Source organism: Babylonia areolata, chromosome 19 (genome assembly GCF_041734735.1).
Source record: "Babylonia areolata isolate BAREFJ2019XMU chromosome 19, ASM4173473v1, whole genome shotgun sequence".
Lineage (NCBI taxonomy): Eukaryota > Metazoa > Mollusca > Gastropoda > Neogastropoda > Buccinidae > Babylonia > Babylonia areolata.
The window spans coordinates 2,531,702-2,549,358 of NC_134894.1; the positions used below are offsets into that span (position 1 = coordinate 2,531,702).

The 17,657-nt window shown below is 46.1% G+C and overlaps 1 protein-coding gene across 1 annotated transcript in view; it reads right to left on the reverse strand.

Moving 5' to 3' along the window:
• Nucleotides 1-17,657, reverse strand: part of LOC143294026 (uncharacterized) — a 67,509-nt gene that overhangs the window by 28,302 nt on the left and 21,550 nt on the right. The window contains exons 10-15 of the mRNA XM_076605424.1: nucleotides 16,323-16,482; nucleotides 10,620-10,802; nucleotides 9,887-10,111; nucleotides 5,835-6,139; nucleotides 3,413-3,590; nucleotides 724-913 (exon numbers count right to left, since the gene is read on the reverse strand). Of these exons, the coding sequence (XP_076461539.1) occupies nucleotides 724-913; nucleotides 3,413-3,590; nucleotides 5,835-6,139; nucleotides 9,887-10,111; nucleotides 10,620-10,802; nucleotides 16,323-16,482 (1,241 nt within the window). The remainder of the gene's footprint in view (nucleotides 1-723; nucleotides 914-3,412; nucleotides 3,591-5,834; nucleotides 6,140-9,886; nucleotides 10,112-10,619; nucleotides 10,803-16,322; nucleotides 16,483-17,657) is intronic.

Consider the following 17,657-nt stretch of genomic DNA (forward strand, 5'->3'; position numbering starts at 1 on the left):
AGTACAAACACACAGACACACAGCTCAGCAACTAAGTACAGACACACAGACACACAGCTCAGCAACTAAGTACAGACACACAGACACACAGCTCAGCAACTAAGTACAAACACACAGACACACAGCTCAGCAACTAAGTACAGACACACAGCTCAGCAACTAAGTACAGACACACAGACACACAGCTCAGCAACTAAGTACAAACACACAGACACACAGCTCAGCAACTAAGTACAAACACACAGACACACAGCTCAGCAACTAAGTACAGACACACAGACACACAGCTCAGCAACTAAGTACAGACACACAGACACACAGCTCAGCAACTAAGTACTTACTGCTGTCAGCAGGGAGCATTCAATATGTGGCGTCCCAAGTATGCTGAATAAGAACAGGCACTAGTGAACACCATAGAAGTGACTCAGCAGCAGTACAGGGTCTCCTCTGGTGTGTGGCCTCCTGGTGACCTTACACTGATAGTTTCCTGTGGATTGCCTACACTAGGACTGCAAAAGACGAACCTGGGTGTGGCCGTGTATGGAAGAGTTGGAATGAACAGCGTGGAAGTAATTCTGCTGAAATGATGCAGATGATGGAGCAGCAAAAAAAAAAAAAAAAAAAAAATTAATAAAACCACACAAACACACACACCTTTAAACCACAGCAAACCATAAAATCTCAAACCTGAAACAAGCAATGACACACTGACACACTCCCCACCTGTGTTTTGAGATGAGTTGGTAGGAATGAATGTGGAACGGCAGCTTCTCTCGGGCGATGATGACACCAGCGTTCTCGTAATCCATGATGAGCAGATTGTCAGGTTTGTTGCCAGAGCTCCACTCTACAACATGGAGGCAGCTCTTGGCTTTGTCCAGGCATATCCCAGGGGTCCTCTTCCGGTCGCTGCCTGCGTAAATGTCAATTTCAGTTTCAGTTTCAGTTTCTCAAGAAGGTGGAACTGCATTCGGAAAAACCCATATACACTACACCACATCTGCTAGGTAGATGCCTGACCAGCAGCGTAATCCAATGCGCTTAATCAGGCCTTAAGTGCATGCATATATATGTGTGTACCTATCAGATTGCATTCCTACAGAAATTTGCCAAATGACAATGCTTCAGTTGCCATGGGGTCTTTTACAGTGCACCTAGTGCATGCTGCACCCGGGACCTGGGTTTACCATCTCATCTGATTGACAAGACGCTCAGTTTGATTTTCCAGTCAAACTTTGGGAGAAAGCGTGAAAGCAGGTTCAAACCCAGACCTTAACGGACACTGTATTGGCAGGTAGGCATCTTAACCATTCAGCCACCTTCCTCCGAGACACAACCGCCACACTGACATTCAAGCAAGCACACACATACCCATGACAAACAGCTGAGCATTGACAGAGGACAGCAAGCACACACATACCCCTGACAAAGAGCTGAGCACTGACAGAGGACAGCAAGCACACACATACCCCTGACAAAGAGCTGAGCACTGACAGAGGACAGCAAGCACACACATACCCCTGACAAAGAGCTGAGCACTGACAGAGGACAGCAAGCACACACATACCCCTGACAAAGAGCTGAGCACTGACAGAGGACAGCAAGCACACACATACCCCTGACAAAGAGCTGAGCACTGACAGAGGACAGCAAGCACACACATACCCCTGACAAAGAGCTGAGCACTGACAGAGGACAGCAAGCACACACACACCCATGACAAAGAGCTGAGCATCGACAGAGGACAGCACACACATACCCATGACAAAGAGCTGAGCATCGACAGAGGACAGCAAGCACACACACACCCATGACAAAGAGCTGAGCATCGACAGAGGACAGCACACACATACCCCTGACAAAGAGCTGAGCACTGACAGAGGACAGCAAGCACACACATACCCCTGACAAAGAGCTGAGCACTGACAGAGGACAGCAAGCACACACATACCCCTGACAAAGAGCTGAGCACTGACAGAGGACAGCAAGCACACACACACCCATGACAAAGAGCTGAGCATCGACAGAGGACAGCACACACATACCCATGACAAAGAGCTGAGCATCGACAGAGGACAGCAAGCACACACACACCCATGACAAAGAGCTGAGCATCGACAGAGGACAGCACACACATACCCCTGACAAAGAGCTGAGCACTGACAGAGGACAGCACACACATACCCCTGACAAAGAGCAGAACATCGACAGAGGACAGCAAGCACACACATACCCATGACAAAGAGCTGAGCATTGACAGAGGACAGCACACACATACCCATGACAAAGAGCTGAGCACTGACAGAGGACAGCACACACATACCCATGACAAAGAGCAGAACATCGACAGAGGACAGCAAGCACACACATACCCATGACAAAGAGCAGAACATCGACAGAGGACAGCAAGCACACACATACCCATGACAAAGAGCAGAACATCGACAGAGGACAGCAAGCACACACATACCCCTGACAAAGAGCAGAACATCGACAGAGGACAGCAAGCACACACATACCCATGACAAAGAGCAGAACATCGACAGAGGACAGCAAGCACACACATACCCATGACAAAGAGCAGAACATCGACAGAGGACAGCACACACATACCCATGACAAAGAGCAGAACATCGACAGAGGACAGCAAGCACACACATACCCATGACAAAGAGCAGAACATCGACAGAGGACAGCACACACATACCCCTGACAAAGAGCAGAACATCGACAGAGGACAGCAAGCACACACATACCCATGACAAAGAGCAGAACATCGACAGAGGACAGCAAGCACACACATACCCATGACAAAGAGCAGAACATCGACAGAGGACAGCAAGCACACACATACCCATGACAAAGAGCAGAACATCGACAGAGGACAGCAAGCACACACATACCCATGACAAAGAGCAGAACATCGACAGAGGACAGCACACACATACCCCTGACAAAGAGCAGAACATCGACAGAGGACAGCAAGCACACACATACCCATGACAAAGAGCAGAACATCGACAGAGGACAGCAAGCACACACATACCCATGACAAAGAGCAGAACATCGACAGAGGACAGCAAGCACACACATACCCATGACAAAGAGCTGAGCATTGACAGAGGACAGCGCACACATACCCATGACAAAGAGCTGAGCACTGACAGAGGACAGCACACACACATACCCATGACAAGAGCTGAGCACTGACAGAGGACAGCACACACATACCCATGACAAAGAGCTGAGCATTGACAGAGGACAGCACACACACATACCCATGACAAGAGCTGAGCACTGACAGAGGACAGCACACACATACCCATGACAAAGAGCTGAGCACTGACAGAGGACAGCACACACATACCCATGACAAAGAGCTGAGCACTGACAGAGGACAGCACACACATACCCATGACAAAGAGCTGAGCACTGACAGAGGACAGCAGCAGCCCTCCGGGTGCGGGCAGGAAGGCGTTGTGGGGCAGGAAGAGGGGGAGGGGGGAGGAGGTCAGGTGGTGACGGCACTGACGGACCAGGTCCTCCATGCCCTTTGACCCCACGTACTGCGGGCCCAGCTGGCCCAGGATCTGAACCACACACAGCAACCGTCACACAGCAACCACACACAGCAACCGTCACACAGCAACCATAAAACACCAACCATCACACAACAACCGTCACACAGCAACCGTCACACACCAACCGTCACACACCAACCATCACACAACAACCACACACACCAACCGTCACACACCAACCAGCAACCGTCACACAGCAACCATCACACAACAACCACACACACCAACCGTCACACACCAACCAGCAACCGTCACACAGCAATCATCACACACCGTCACACACCAACCGTCACACACCAACCATCGAACAACAACCGTCACACAGCAACAACCACACACCATCACACACCAACCTTCACACACCAACTGTCACACACCAACCATCACACACCAACCGTCACACACCAACTGCCGTCACACACCAACCGTCACACACCAACCGTCACACACCAACCATTGAACAACTGTCACACAGCACACCGAGTCATCAGGTCAAGTCTCGTCTGGCCAAGCCAAGCGTAGTGTAGTGTAGTGGAGTGTAGTGTAGCGTAGTGTAGTGTAGTGTAGTGTAGTGGAGTGTAGTGTAGTGTAGTGGAGTGTAGTGTAGCGTAGTGTAGTGTAGATTAGTGCAGTGCAATGCAGTGTAGTGTACAGTAGTGTAGTGCAGTGCAGTGCAATAAAGTGTAGTGCAGTGTAGTGTAGTGTAGTGTAGTGTAGTGCAGTGGAGTGTAGTGTAGTGCAGTGGAGTGGAGTGTAGTGGAGTGCAATGAAGTGTAGTGCAGTGGAGTGCAATGAAGTGTAGTGCAGTGTAGTGTAGTGGAGTGCAATGACGTGTAGTGCAGTGTAGTGTAGTGTAGTGTAGTGTAGTGCAGTGGAGTGCAGTGGAGTGCAGTGGAGTGGAGTGTAGTGGAGTGCAATGAAGTGTAGTGCAGTGGAGTGCAGTGGAGTGGAGTGTAGTGGAGTGCAATGAAGTGTAGTGCAGTGGAGTGCAATGAAGTGTAGTGCAGTGGAGTGCAGTGGAGTGGAGTGTAGTGGAGTGCAATGAAGTGTAGTGCAGTGGAGTGCAGTGGAGTGGAGTGTAGTGGAGTGCAATGAAGTGTAGTGCAGTGGAGTGCAGTGGAGTGGAGTGGAGTGGAGTGCAATGAAGTGTAGTGCAGTGGAGTGCAATGAAGTGTAGTGTAGTGGAGTGCAATGGAGTGTAGTGCAGTGTAGTGTAGTGTAGTGTAGTGTAGTGCAGTGTAGTGTAGTGTAGTGTAGTGCAGTGGAGTGGAGTGGAGTGTAGTGCAGTGGAGTGGAGTGTAGTGGAGTGTAGTGTAGTGTAGTGTAGTGCAGTGGAGTGTAGTGGAGTGGAGTGTAGTGGAGTGTAGTGTAGTGTAGTGCAGTGGAGTGTAGTGTAGTGGAGTGCAATGAAGTGTAGTGTAGTATAGTGGAGTGCAATGTAGTGTAGTACAGTGGAGTGTAGTGGAGTGTAGTGCAGTGGAGTGGAGTGTAGTGTAGTGCAGTGTAGTGCAGTGGAGTGGAGTGTAGTGTAGTGTCATGCAGTGTAGTGTACTGTAGTGTAGTGCAGTGTAGTGTAGTGTAGTGCAGTGCAGACAAGTCACAGTCAAGTCAAGTCAAGTCAAGTGAAATCAAGCCACGTCAAGACATATGAGCCAGGTCAAACCAAGTCGTGTCATGCCAAAATCATGTCATGCCAAGTCGTGTCATGCCAGGTCAAGACATATGAGCCAGGTCAAACCAGTTGTGTCATGCCAAAATCATGTCATGCCAAGTCATGTCATGCCAGGTCAAGACATATGAGCTAGGTCAAACCAAGTCGTGTCATGCCGAGTCAGGTCAGGTTCGGTCAGGTCAAGACAAGTCTGGTCGACTTTATTATCTCTGAAGAAAAATGCCCACATGGTTTTGGGTACTGGTCACTGTGAGGCACACGGCACTATATTCCTGATCCACAGTTCTCCAGATTCAAGCCACAGGTTTTGTTCAATGCACTTTAAGACACACATTAAGCACTCTATGAATGCACATTATCATTATTATAATGATCATTATTATTATCACTATTATTATTATCATCACTTTTTTACTATCATTATTATCATTATTATTGTTATTATCATTATCATTATTGCTATAATCACAGTAAAAACAATGCCATAGAGATCTATTCTTTCTCTTCTGTCTCCTCCCCCCACCCCCCCCCATTTCATCCCGGACCCCCCCCCCCACCCCCCCTACCCACCCCCCACAGACCTGCAGAGGCACGGACACAGGGTCACGGCGGATGTCATCCACCCCCAGCTTGATAATGGACTGCACCAGCATGATGTCCTTGACCTTCTGCTTGACCTCGGCATCCTCAAGGTCATCAGTGCTGCGGGCCAACATGACCTTGAACTGCGCAAGGAGCGCAGTGACCCCCAGCACATGGCAGGACGCCACCAGCCAGTCGGCGTTGCAGGCGACATTGGCGTGGAAGTCGTCCCAACGGTCACTGCAGGCCAGGTGGTATGGCAGCTCCTGCAGCTTGCGCAGGTTAAAGACCTTCTTGACGCCGCCTGGACGTACAGGACACAGAATACTCCTATAAGAGAGGTTAGTTTGTGGACATACAGGGTCCCTTGTTATCTCCAATAAGAGAAGTTCTTTCAGGGACATTCAGAATCCTCTGTTATCTCCAAAAAGAGAGGTTCATTTGTTGACTTACAGAATTCTTTGTTATCTCCAAAAAGAGAGGTTCATTTGTTGACTTACAGAATTCTTTGTTATCTCCAATAAGAGACGTTCATTTGTGGACATAAGAATACTTTGTTATTTTTAATAAGAGAAGTTCATTTGTGGACATACAGAATCTTTTGTTATCTCCGGTAAAAGAAGCTGATTTGTGGACATACAGAATTCTTTGTTATCTCCAATAAGAGAAGTTCATTTGTGGACATACAGAATCCTTTACCATCCCAATAAGAGAAGTTCATTTATGGACATACAGAATCCTTTACCATCCCAATAAGAGAAGTTCATTTATGGACATACAGAATCCTTTACCATCCCAATAAGAGAAGTTCATTTGTGGACATACAGAATACTTTATCATCCCAATAAGAGAAGTTCATTTGTGGACATACAGAATACTTTATCATCCCAATAAAAGAAGTTCATTTGTGGACATACAGAATACTTTATCATCCCAATAAGAGAAGTTCATTTGTGGACATACACAATCCTTTATCATCCCAATAAGAGAAGTTCATCTGTGGACATACAGAATCCTTTATCATCCCAATAAGAGAAGTTCATTTGTGGACATACAGAATACTTTATCATCTCAATAAGAGAAGTTCATTTGTGGACATACACAATCCTTTATCATCCCAATAAGAGAAGTTCATTTGTGGACATACACAATCCTTTATCATCCCAATAAGAGACGTTCATTTGTGGACATACAGAATACTTTATCATCTCAATAAGAGAAGTTCATTTGTGGACATACACAATCCTTTATCATCCCAATAAGAGAAGTTCATTTGTGGACATACACAATCCTTTATCATCCCAATAAGAGAAGTTCATTTGTGGACATACAGAATACTTTATCATCCCAATAAAAGAAGTTCATTTGTGGACATACAGAATACTTTATCATCCCAATAAGAGAAGTTCATTTGTGGACATACACAATCGTTTATTATCCCAATAAGAGAAGTTCATTTGTGGACATACAGAATACTTTATCATCCCAATAAGAGAAGTTCATTTGTGGACATACACAATCCTTTATCATCCCAATAAGAGAAGTTCATTTGTGGACATACACAATCGTTTATTATCCCAATAAGAGAAGTTCATTTGTGGACATACAGAATACTTTATCATCCCAATAAGAGAAGTTCATTTGTGGACATACACAATCATTTATCATCCCAATAAGAGAAGTTCATTTGTGGACATACAGAATACTTTATCATCCCAATAAAAGAAGTTTATTTGTGGACATACAGAATACTTTATCATCCCAATAAGAGAAGTTCATTTGTGGACATACAGAATACTTTATCATCCCAATAAGAGAAGTTCATTTGTGGACATACAGAATACTTTATCATCCCAATAAGAGAAGTTCATCTGTGGACATACAGAATACTTTATCATCCCAATAAGAGAAGTTCATCTGTGGACATACAGAATACTTTATCATCCCAATAAGAGAAGTTCATCTGTGGACATACAGAATCCTTTATCATCCCAATAAGAGAAGTTCATTTGTGGACATACAGAATACTTTATCATCTCAATAAGAGAAGTTCATTTGTGGACATACAGAATACTTTATCATCTCAATAAGAGAAGTTCATTTGTGGACATACACAATCCTTTATCATCCCAATAAGAGAAGTTCATTTGTGGACATACACAATCCTTTATCATCCCAATAAGAGAAGTTCATTTGTGGACATACAGAATCCTTTACCATCCCAATAAGAGAAGTTCATTTGGGGACATACAGAATACTTTATCATCCCAATAAGAGAAGTTCATTTGTGGACATACACAATCCTTTATCATCCCAATAAGAGAAGTTCATTTGTGGACATACAGAATACTTTATCATCCCAATAAGAGAAGTTCATTTGTGGACATACAGGATACATTATCATCCCAATAAGAGAAGTTCATTTGTGGACATACAGAATACTTTATCATCCCAATAAGAGAAGTTCATTTGTGGACATACACAATCGTTTATCATCCCAATAAGAGCAGTGGACATACACAATCCTTTATCATCCCAATAAGAGAAGTTCATTTGTGGACATACACAATCCTTTATCATCCCAATAAGAGAAGTTCATTTGTGGACATACACAATCCTTTATCATCCCAATAAGAGAAGTTCATCTGTGAGCATACAGAATCCAAACTACTTAAGAATCCCAGTCCAATGAGTTCATTTATCGGAGTGGTGAAAGAGTGGTGAGAGACAGAGACTGGAGAGTGAGAGAGACAGAGACTGGAGAGTGAGAGAGACAGAGACTGGAGAGTGAGAGAGACAGAGACTGGAGAGTGAGAGAGACAGAGACTGGACAGTGAGAGAGACAGAGACTGGAGAGTGAGAGAGACAGAGAATACAAGATCATTCATTACCTCCAATTAGAGATATTCAATTGTGATGTATGTTACATAAACAATGTATCAGAATGACAGCCATTCAAAATGAATACTTAAAACATTTACACCATCAGCTGATGCTGTTCCCAAGAAACTGAGGTTATCAAAACCAGTCTATAAGCATTCTACAACACCGCCCCATGCCTGCCAACCCTCTTTGCATGTATGAGGAATATTGCATTATTTAGCCTTTTTCATGTGACATCTATAATGAGTGCGTACAGTCTGTGATGGTTGTGTGTGTGTGTGTGTGTGTGTGTGTGTGTGTGTTTTCCATTTTGGCATTTAAATGCATGTTTTAAACATCAGTATTTACAATCTACAGCACAACTAAGCACGTTCTACATGGAAAGACACTTCATAAATTTCATTATCATTATCATTATTACTATTATTATCATTATCATGATTATGACTATTACTATCATTCATCATTAATCATCATCACCATCATCATCATCATCACCATCATCACTATCATCACCATCATCGTCATCACCCGCTATCATTATCATCATCACCACCATCACTATCATCACCATTATCGTCATCACCATCACTATCATCACCATCATCACTATCATCACCATCATCACTATGATCATCATCACCATCATCATCACCATCACCATCATCACTATCATCACCATTATCGTCATCACCATCACTATCATCACCATCATCACTATCATCACCATCATCACTATGATCATCATCACCATCATCATCACCATCACCATCATCGTCATCATCACCATCATCACTATCATCACCATCATTACCATCATCACTATCATCACCATCATCATCATCACCACCATCATCATCACCATCACCATCATCGTCATCATCACCATCATCACTATCATCATCACCATCATCATCATCACCATCATCATCATCATCACCATCGTCATCACCATCACAATCACCATCATCACCATCGCCATCACCATCATCACCATCGCCATCATCACTATATCACCATTATCGTCATCACCACTACTATCATCACCATCATCACCATCATCATCATCACCATCATCACCATCATCATCATCACCACCATCACCATCATCATCATCGTGGTCATCACCATCACTACCATCACTGTCATCACGACCAGCAGCACAGACCTTGGAAGAAGAGGGGCTGGGCAGGCAGGCCGCGGACACAGTCCTCGTAGGAGGCGGTCTTTCCCTTGTACAGCTCCAGAGGTTTGGGCCGCAGGCTCCAGGACCCCAGAAAGTAGTCCGCCATGGCTCCATGCAGCTCCGCAGCCACGTCTTCCTCCGCAGCGTAGCGCCTCAGCGCCGCCTCCCGGAAGTGGCGGTGGAACCAGGTGTTGACACTCTTCTCACCTGTGTGGAGGATGATTGATTGACTGATTGATGATTGACGTTCATCAGGTGTCTTCAACGTGAGCAGAAGAAAAAGGAGGAGGAAAAGGTGGAAGAGGAAGAAGAAGAAAATGAGGAGGAGGAGGAAAAAGAAAAAAAGAAGAAGAACAATAATAATAGAAAGAATAAGAACAACAACAACAACCATGACAATCAAAATAATAATGAAAAGAATAAAGACAATGATGATTATTATGATGATAATAATAACAATAACAACAGCAACAATCATAATAATAATCATCATCATCACCATCATCACAATACATGAATACAGCAAATACAAACATCTCAAAGCCCTTTAACATCAGCGTGTCACACACACACACACACACACACACACACACACAAAACATCCTTCCAAACACACCCACCTAACCCCTCCCCAAACTCACCCTTACCAAAACCATCCACACCCCCACACACACAAACCTCCCTCCCCACACCCCCACACCCCTCACACACACACCTGTGGCCAGGTAGGCGTGGATGTCGCTCTTGAGGCGGACCCAGAGTGAGGAGGGGAAGCGGATGAGGTGGGGGTCGGGGGGGAGGTGGTAGAGGAAGGTGTCCTGCAGGACCTGGTCATCCAGAGACAGGAGGTCCTCCATCTCCCCGTCACCCACCCCCACCCGCCCCAGCGTCAGGTAGCCTGCCCAACAACACCACACAACATCATGTAGCCTGTCCAACAACACCACACAACATCATGTAGCCTGTCCAACAACACCACACAACATCAGGTAGCCTGTCCAACAACACCACACAACATCAGGTAGCCTGTCCAACAACACCACACAACATGTAGCCTGTCCAACACCACACAACATGTAGCCTGTCCAACAACACCACACAACATCAGGTAGCCTGTCCAACAACACCACACAACATCATGTAGCCTGTCCAACAACACCACACAACATGTAGCCTGTCCAACAACACCACACAACATCACGTAGCCTGTCCAACAACACCACACAACATCAGGTAGCCTTCCAACAACACCACACAACATCAGGTAGCCTTCCAACAACACCACACATCATGTAGCCTGTCCAACAACACCACACATCATGTAGCCTGTCCAACAACACCACACAACATCATGTAGCCTGTCCAACAACACCACACAACATGTAGCCTGTCCAACAACACCACACAACATGTAGCCTGTCCAACAACACCACACAACATGTAGCCTGTCCAACAACACCACACAACATGTAGCCTGTCCAACAACACCACACAACATCAGGTAGCCTGTCCAACAACACCACACACAACATCACACAGCCTGCCCAACAACACCACACAACATGTAGCCTGCCCAACAACACCACACATCATGTAGCCTGTCCAACAACACCACACAACATCAGGTAGCCTGTCCAACAACACCACACACAACATCACACAGCCTGCCCAACACCACCACACAACATGTAGCCTGTCCAACAACACCACACAACATGTAGCCTGTCCAACAACACCACACAACATCAGGTAGCCTGTCCAACAACACCACACAACATCACGCAGCCTGTCCAACAACACCACACAACATGTAGCCTGCCCAACAACACCACACAACATCACACAGCCTGTCCAACAACACCACACAACATGTAGCCTGTCCAACAACACCACACAACATGTAGCCTGTCCAACAACACCACACAACATCACACAGCCTGTCCAACAACACCACACAACATCAGGTACCCTGTCCAACAACACCACACAACATCACACAGCCTGTCCAACAACACCACACAACATCACACAGCCTGTCCAACAACACCACACAACATGTAGCCTGTCCAACAACACCACACAACATCACACAGCCTGTCCAACAACACCACACAACATCAGGTACCCTGTCCAACAACACCACACAACATCACACAGCCTGTCCAACAACACCACACAACATCACACAGCCTGTCCAACAACACCACACAACATCACACAGCCTGTCCAACAACACCACACAACATGTAGCCTGTCCAACAACACCACACAACATGTAGCCTGTCCAACAACACCACACAACATCAGGTAGCCTGCCCAACAACACCACACAACATGTAGCCTGTCCAACAACACCACACACAACATCACACAGCCTGTCCAACAACACCACACAACACGTAGCCTGTCCAACACCACACAACAACTGGTAGCCTGTCCAACAACACCACACAACATCAGGTAGCCTGTCCAACAACACCACACAACAACTGGTAGCCTGTCCAACAACACCACACAACATGTAGCCTGCCCAACAACACCACACAACATCACACAGCCTGTCCAACAACACCACACAACATCAGGTAGCCTGTCCAACAACACCACACAACATGTAGCCTGTCCAACAACACCACACAACATCACACAGCCTGTCCAACAACACCACACAACATGTAGCCTGTCCAACAACACCACACAACATGTAGCCTGTCCAACAACACCACACAACATGTAGCCTGTCCAACAACACCACACAACATGTAGCCTGCATGTAGCCTGCCCAACAACACCACACAACATGTAGCCTGTCCAACAACACCACACAACATCACGTAGCCTGTCCAACAACACCACACAACATGTAGCCTGTCCAACAACACCACACAACATCACGCAGCCTGTCCAACAACACCACACAACATCACACAGCCTGTCCAACAACATCACACAACATCACACAACATCACACAGCCTGTCCAACAACACCACACAACATGTAGCCTGTCCAACAACACCACACAACATCACACAGCCTGCCCAACAACACCACACAACATCACGTAGCCTGTCCAACAACACCACACAACATGTAGCCTGTCCAACAACACCACACAACATCACGTAGCCTGTCCAACAACACCACACAACATCACGTAGCCTGTCCAACAACACCACACAACATGTAGCCTGTCCAACAACACAACATCAGGTAGCCTGCCCAACAACACAAAATCAGGTAGCCTGCCCAACAACACAAAATCAGGTAGCCTGTCCAACAACACCACACAACATCAGGTAGCCTGTCCAACAACACAAAATCAGGTAGCCTGCCCAACAACACAAAATCAGGTAGCCTGTCCAACAACACCACACAACATCAGGTAGCCTGTCCAACAACACCACACAACATGTAGCCTGCCCAACAACACAAAATCAGGTAGCCTGTCCAACAACACCACACAACATGTAGCCTGCCCAACAACACCACATACAACATCACGCAGCCTGTCCAACAACATCACACAACATGTAGCCTGTCCAACAACACCACACAACACGTAGCCTGCCCAACAACACCACACAACACGTAGCCTGTCTAACACCACACACAACATCACACAGCCTGTCCAACAACATCACACAACATCACACAACATCACGCAGCCTGTCCAACAACACCACACAACATCACACAGCCTGTCCAACAACATCACACAACATCACACAACATCACACAGCCTGTCCAACAACACCACACAACATGTAGCCTGTCCAACAACACCACACAACATCACACAGCCTGCCCAACAACACCACACAACATCACGTAGCCCTGTCCAACAACACCACACAACATGTAGCCTGTCCAACAACACCACACAACATCACGTAGCCTTCCAACAACACCACACAACATCAGGTAGCCTGTCCAACAACACCACACAACATGTAGCCTGTCCAACAACACCACACAACATCACACAGCCTGTCCAACAACACACACACACACAACATCACACAGCCTGTCCAACAACACCACACAACATGTAGCCTGTCCAACAACACCACACAACATCACACAGCCTGTCCAACAACACCACACAACATGTACCCTGTCCAACAAAACCACACAACATGTAGCCTGTCCAACAACACCACACACAACATCACACAGCCTGTCCAACAACACCACACAACATGTAGCCTGTCCAACAACACCACACAACATCACACAGCCTGTCCAACAACACCACACAACATGTAGCCTGTCCAACAACACCACACAACATGTAGCCTGTCCAACAACACCACACAACATGTAGCCTGTCCAACAACACCACACAACATGTAGCCTGTCCAACAACACCACACAACATCACACAGCCTGTCCAACAACACCACACAACATGCAGCCTGTCCAACAACACCACACAACATCACAGCCTGTCCAACAACACCACACAACATGTAGCCTGTCCAACAACACCACACAACATGTAGCCTGTCCAACAACACCAGACAACATGTAGCCTGCCTAACAACACCACATACATCACACAGCCTGTCCAACAACACCACACAACATCGTAGCCTGTCCAACAACACCACACAACATCTAGCCTGTCCAACAACACCACACAACATCACTAGCCTGTCCAACAACACCACACAACATCACACAGCCTGTCCAACAACACCACACAACATCAGGCAGCCTGTCCAACAACACCAGACAACATGTAGCCTGTCCAACAACACCACACAACATGTAGCCTGTCCAACAACACCACACAACATCACACAGCCTGTCCAACAACACCACACAACATCACACAGCCTGTCCAACAACACCACACAACATGTAGCCTGTCCAACAACACCACACAACATCACACAGCCTGTCCAACAACACCACACAACATGTAGCCTGTCCAACAACACCACACAACATCACACAGCCTGTCCAACAACACCACACACAACACGTCAACCACACTACAGGCCAGGAGATACACAGTGCAAGAGGATCCATGTAAAGCTTCAACAACAGTGGATCCAGAACACGGCCTTGGAGAATGACTATTTCATTTTGCCAGTGACTGGTACCTGCAGACAGAAAGCTGGTGACATTGGGACAAAAAATGATCAATACATGTAGATGGAAAAGACAGTGTGACAAAAAATGATCAGACAGAAAGCAAGAGAGACTACACCAGAAAGAGGAAGGGGGGGGGGGGAGCTATTTTGGAAAGAGGTAGGTTTGAAGACAATGCTTGAAAGAGCCAAAGGCAGAGATCTGACGAAACGAGAGAGGGAGCTCATTTCAAGTGTAAGGTTCAGAGACAGAGTGACAAAACGAGAGAGGGAGCTCATTTCAAGTGTAAGGTTCAGAGACAGAGTGACAAAACGAGAGAGGGAGCTCATTTCAAGTGTAAGGTTCAGAGACAGAGTGACAAAACGAGAGAGGGAGCTCATTTCAAGTGTAAGGTTCAGAGACAGAGTGACAAAACGAGAGAGGGAGCTCATTTCAAGTGTAAGGTTCAGAGACAGTGACAAAGTGAGAGAGGGAGCTCATTTCAAGTGTAAGGTTCAGAGACAGAGTGAACACTGAACTGAACACTTTAATGTCAATAGCTTTACAGCCCTAATGACATGGGGGTTCATAATACAAATAACAACATGCATCAATAGTAATAATATTGATGAAAACCAAAACCAAAACGAAATCAATCAATCTGTGCAACAAAGTGCAGTTCGACCATCCATTCAAAGTAATGGCATGTAGTGAGAAATAAAAACAAAAACATATATAAATGTATAACATAATATTTTCCATATGAGAGTGACAACACAGATTTCACTTTTCACAATGAGCAACACCTGATACTATTTTATTATTGTTGAGTTTTTTTTCGTCGCATGTTATTCGCTTCTGCAATATATTTTGCAAGTGACTGTAGTGAAGTTTCCTGGTTTAAATTAAGCACTCCAAAAATATCTTCATACTTTGCTGAATTTGTTTTAAATACAACACATTTTTCTCGAATATCGTCATAAGCTTTACAACTAAACAAAAAATGTAACTCATCCTCGACAAAACGAGAGAGGAAGCTCATTTCAAGTGTAAGGTTCAGAGACAGAGTGACGAAACGAGAGAGGAAGCTCATTTCAAGTGTAAGGTTCAGAGACAGAGTGACAAAGGGTTAAAGAGACAGAGACAGAGCGACAAAGGGTTAAAGAGACAGAGACAGAGTGACAAAGGGTTAAAGAGACAGAGACAGAGTGACAAAGGGTTAAAGAGACAGAGACAGAGTGACAAAGGGTTAAAGAGACAGAGACAGAGTGACAGCTGACAGTGAAGTGCAGGACAGAAACACTGCCATCAACGCTGTCTGCTGCAGTGTTGTGGACCCACCTAGCGCGCGAGACACCAGGATCTCTCCATGACTCTTTTCCAGCTCCTCAAACAGCTGCTCAATGGCGCCCTCTACACTGCCCGAAAGCTTCAGGTGCGCCACCTTGTGGTGAGATCGCCATGACATTGCCTGTTCTGTCAGCAGCTTCAGATGCAAGGCCTGTGTGGGGGGTCAAAGGTTGCCGTCGTTACACAGCATGTCTGTGTGCGTGTGTGTTTAAAGAGACACACACACACTCTCACAGACACAAACTCTACATACATATAGGGTCACACATGCACATACACACTCGCACACACCCACACACACACTTTTAACCATAAACACACCATCACAGACACACACACACACACATGCTCTCACATACAGAATGGGACACACTTGCACATACATACACACACACACTCTCACAACACACACACTTTTGAACATAAACACACACTCACAGACACAAAGACATAGTCAGACACACACACACACACACACACACACACACACACACACACACACACACACATTTTCTTTAATATATAGAAACACACACACAGACACACACACACACACACACACACACACACACACACACACACACACACACACACACACACTTTGGAACTTTGGATACAAAAAGACATGTTTTTATGAATTAAAATCATATAGAATCAGCCTTTTTCAACATAATTTTTACTCCATCAAAAGTTTCAAATTCTATTGAAAAATTAGTCACCAACCCTTTTTTTTAAATTCCAGCAAAAGTGTTGAATTCTATTGGGAAAAAAACAACAACAAAAAACAAGTCCTTTTTCCTCTTGTCAAACAGTGTCACAGTCCTCAAACTACAGCACCCACCTGGCCACAAACCACAGCACCCACCTGACCACAAACCACAGCACACACCTGGCCACAAACTACAGCACCCACCTGGCCACAAACCACAGCACCCACCTGGCCACAAACCACAGCACCCACCTGGCCACAAACCACAGCACCCACCTGGCCACAAGCCACAGCACCCACCTGGCCACAAACCACAGCACCCACCTGGCCACAAACCACAGCACCCACCTGGCCACAAACTACAGCACCCACCTGGCCACAAACCACAGCACCCACCTGCCCACAAGCCACAGCACCCACCTGGCCACAAACTACAGCACCCACCTGGCCACAAACTACAGCACCCACCTGGCCACAAGCCACAGCACCCACCTGGCCACAAACTTCAGCACCCACCTGGCCACAAACTTCAGCACCCACCCACCTGGCCACAAACCACAGCACCCACCTGGCCACAAACCACAGCACCCACCTGGCCACAAGCCACAGCACCCACC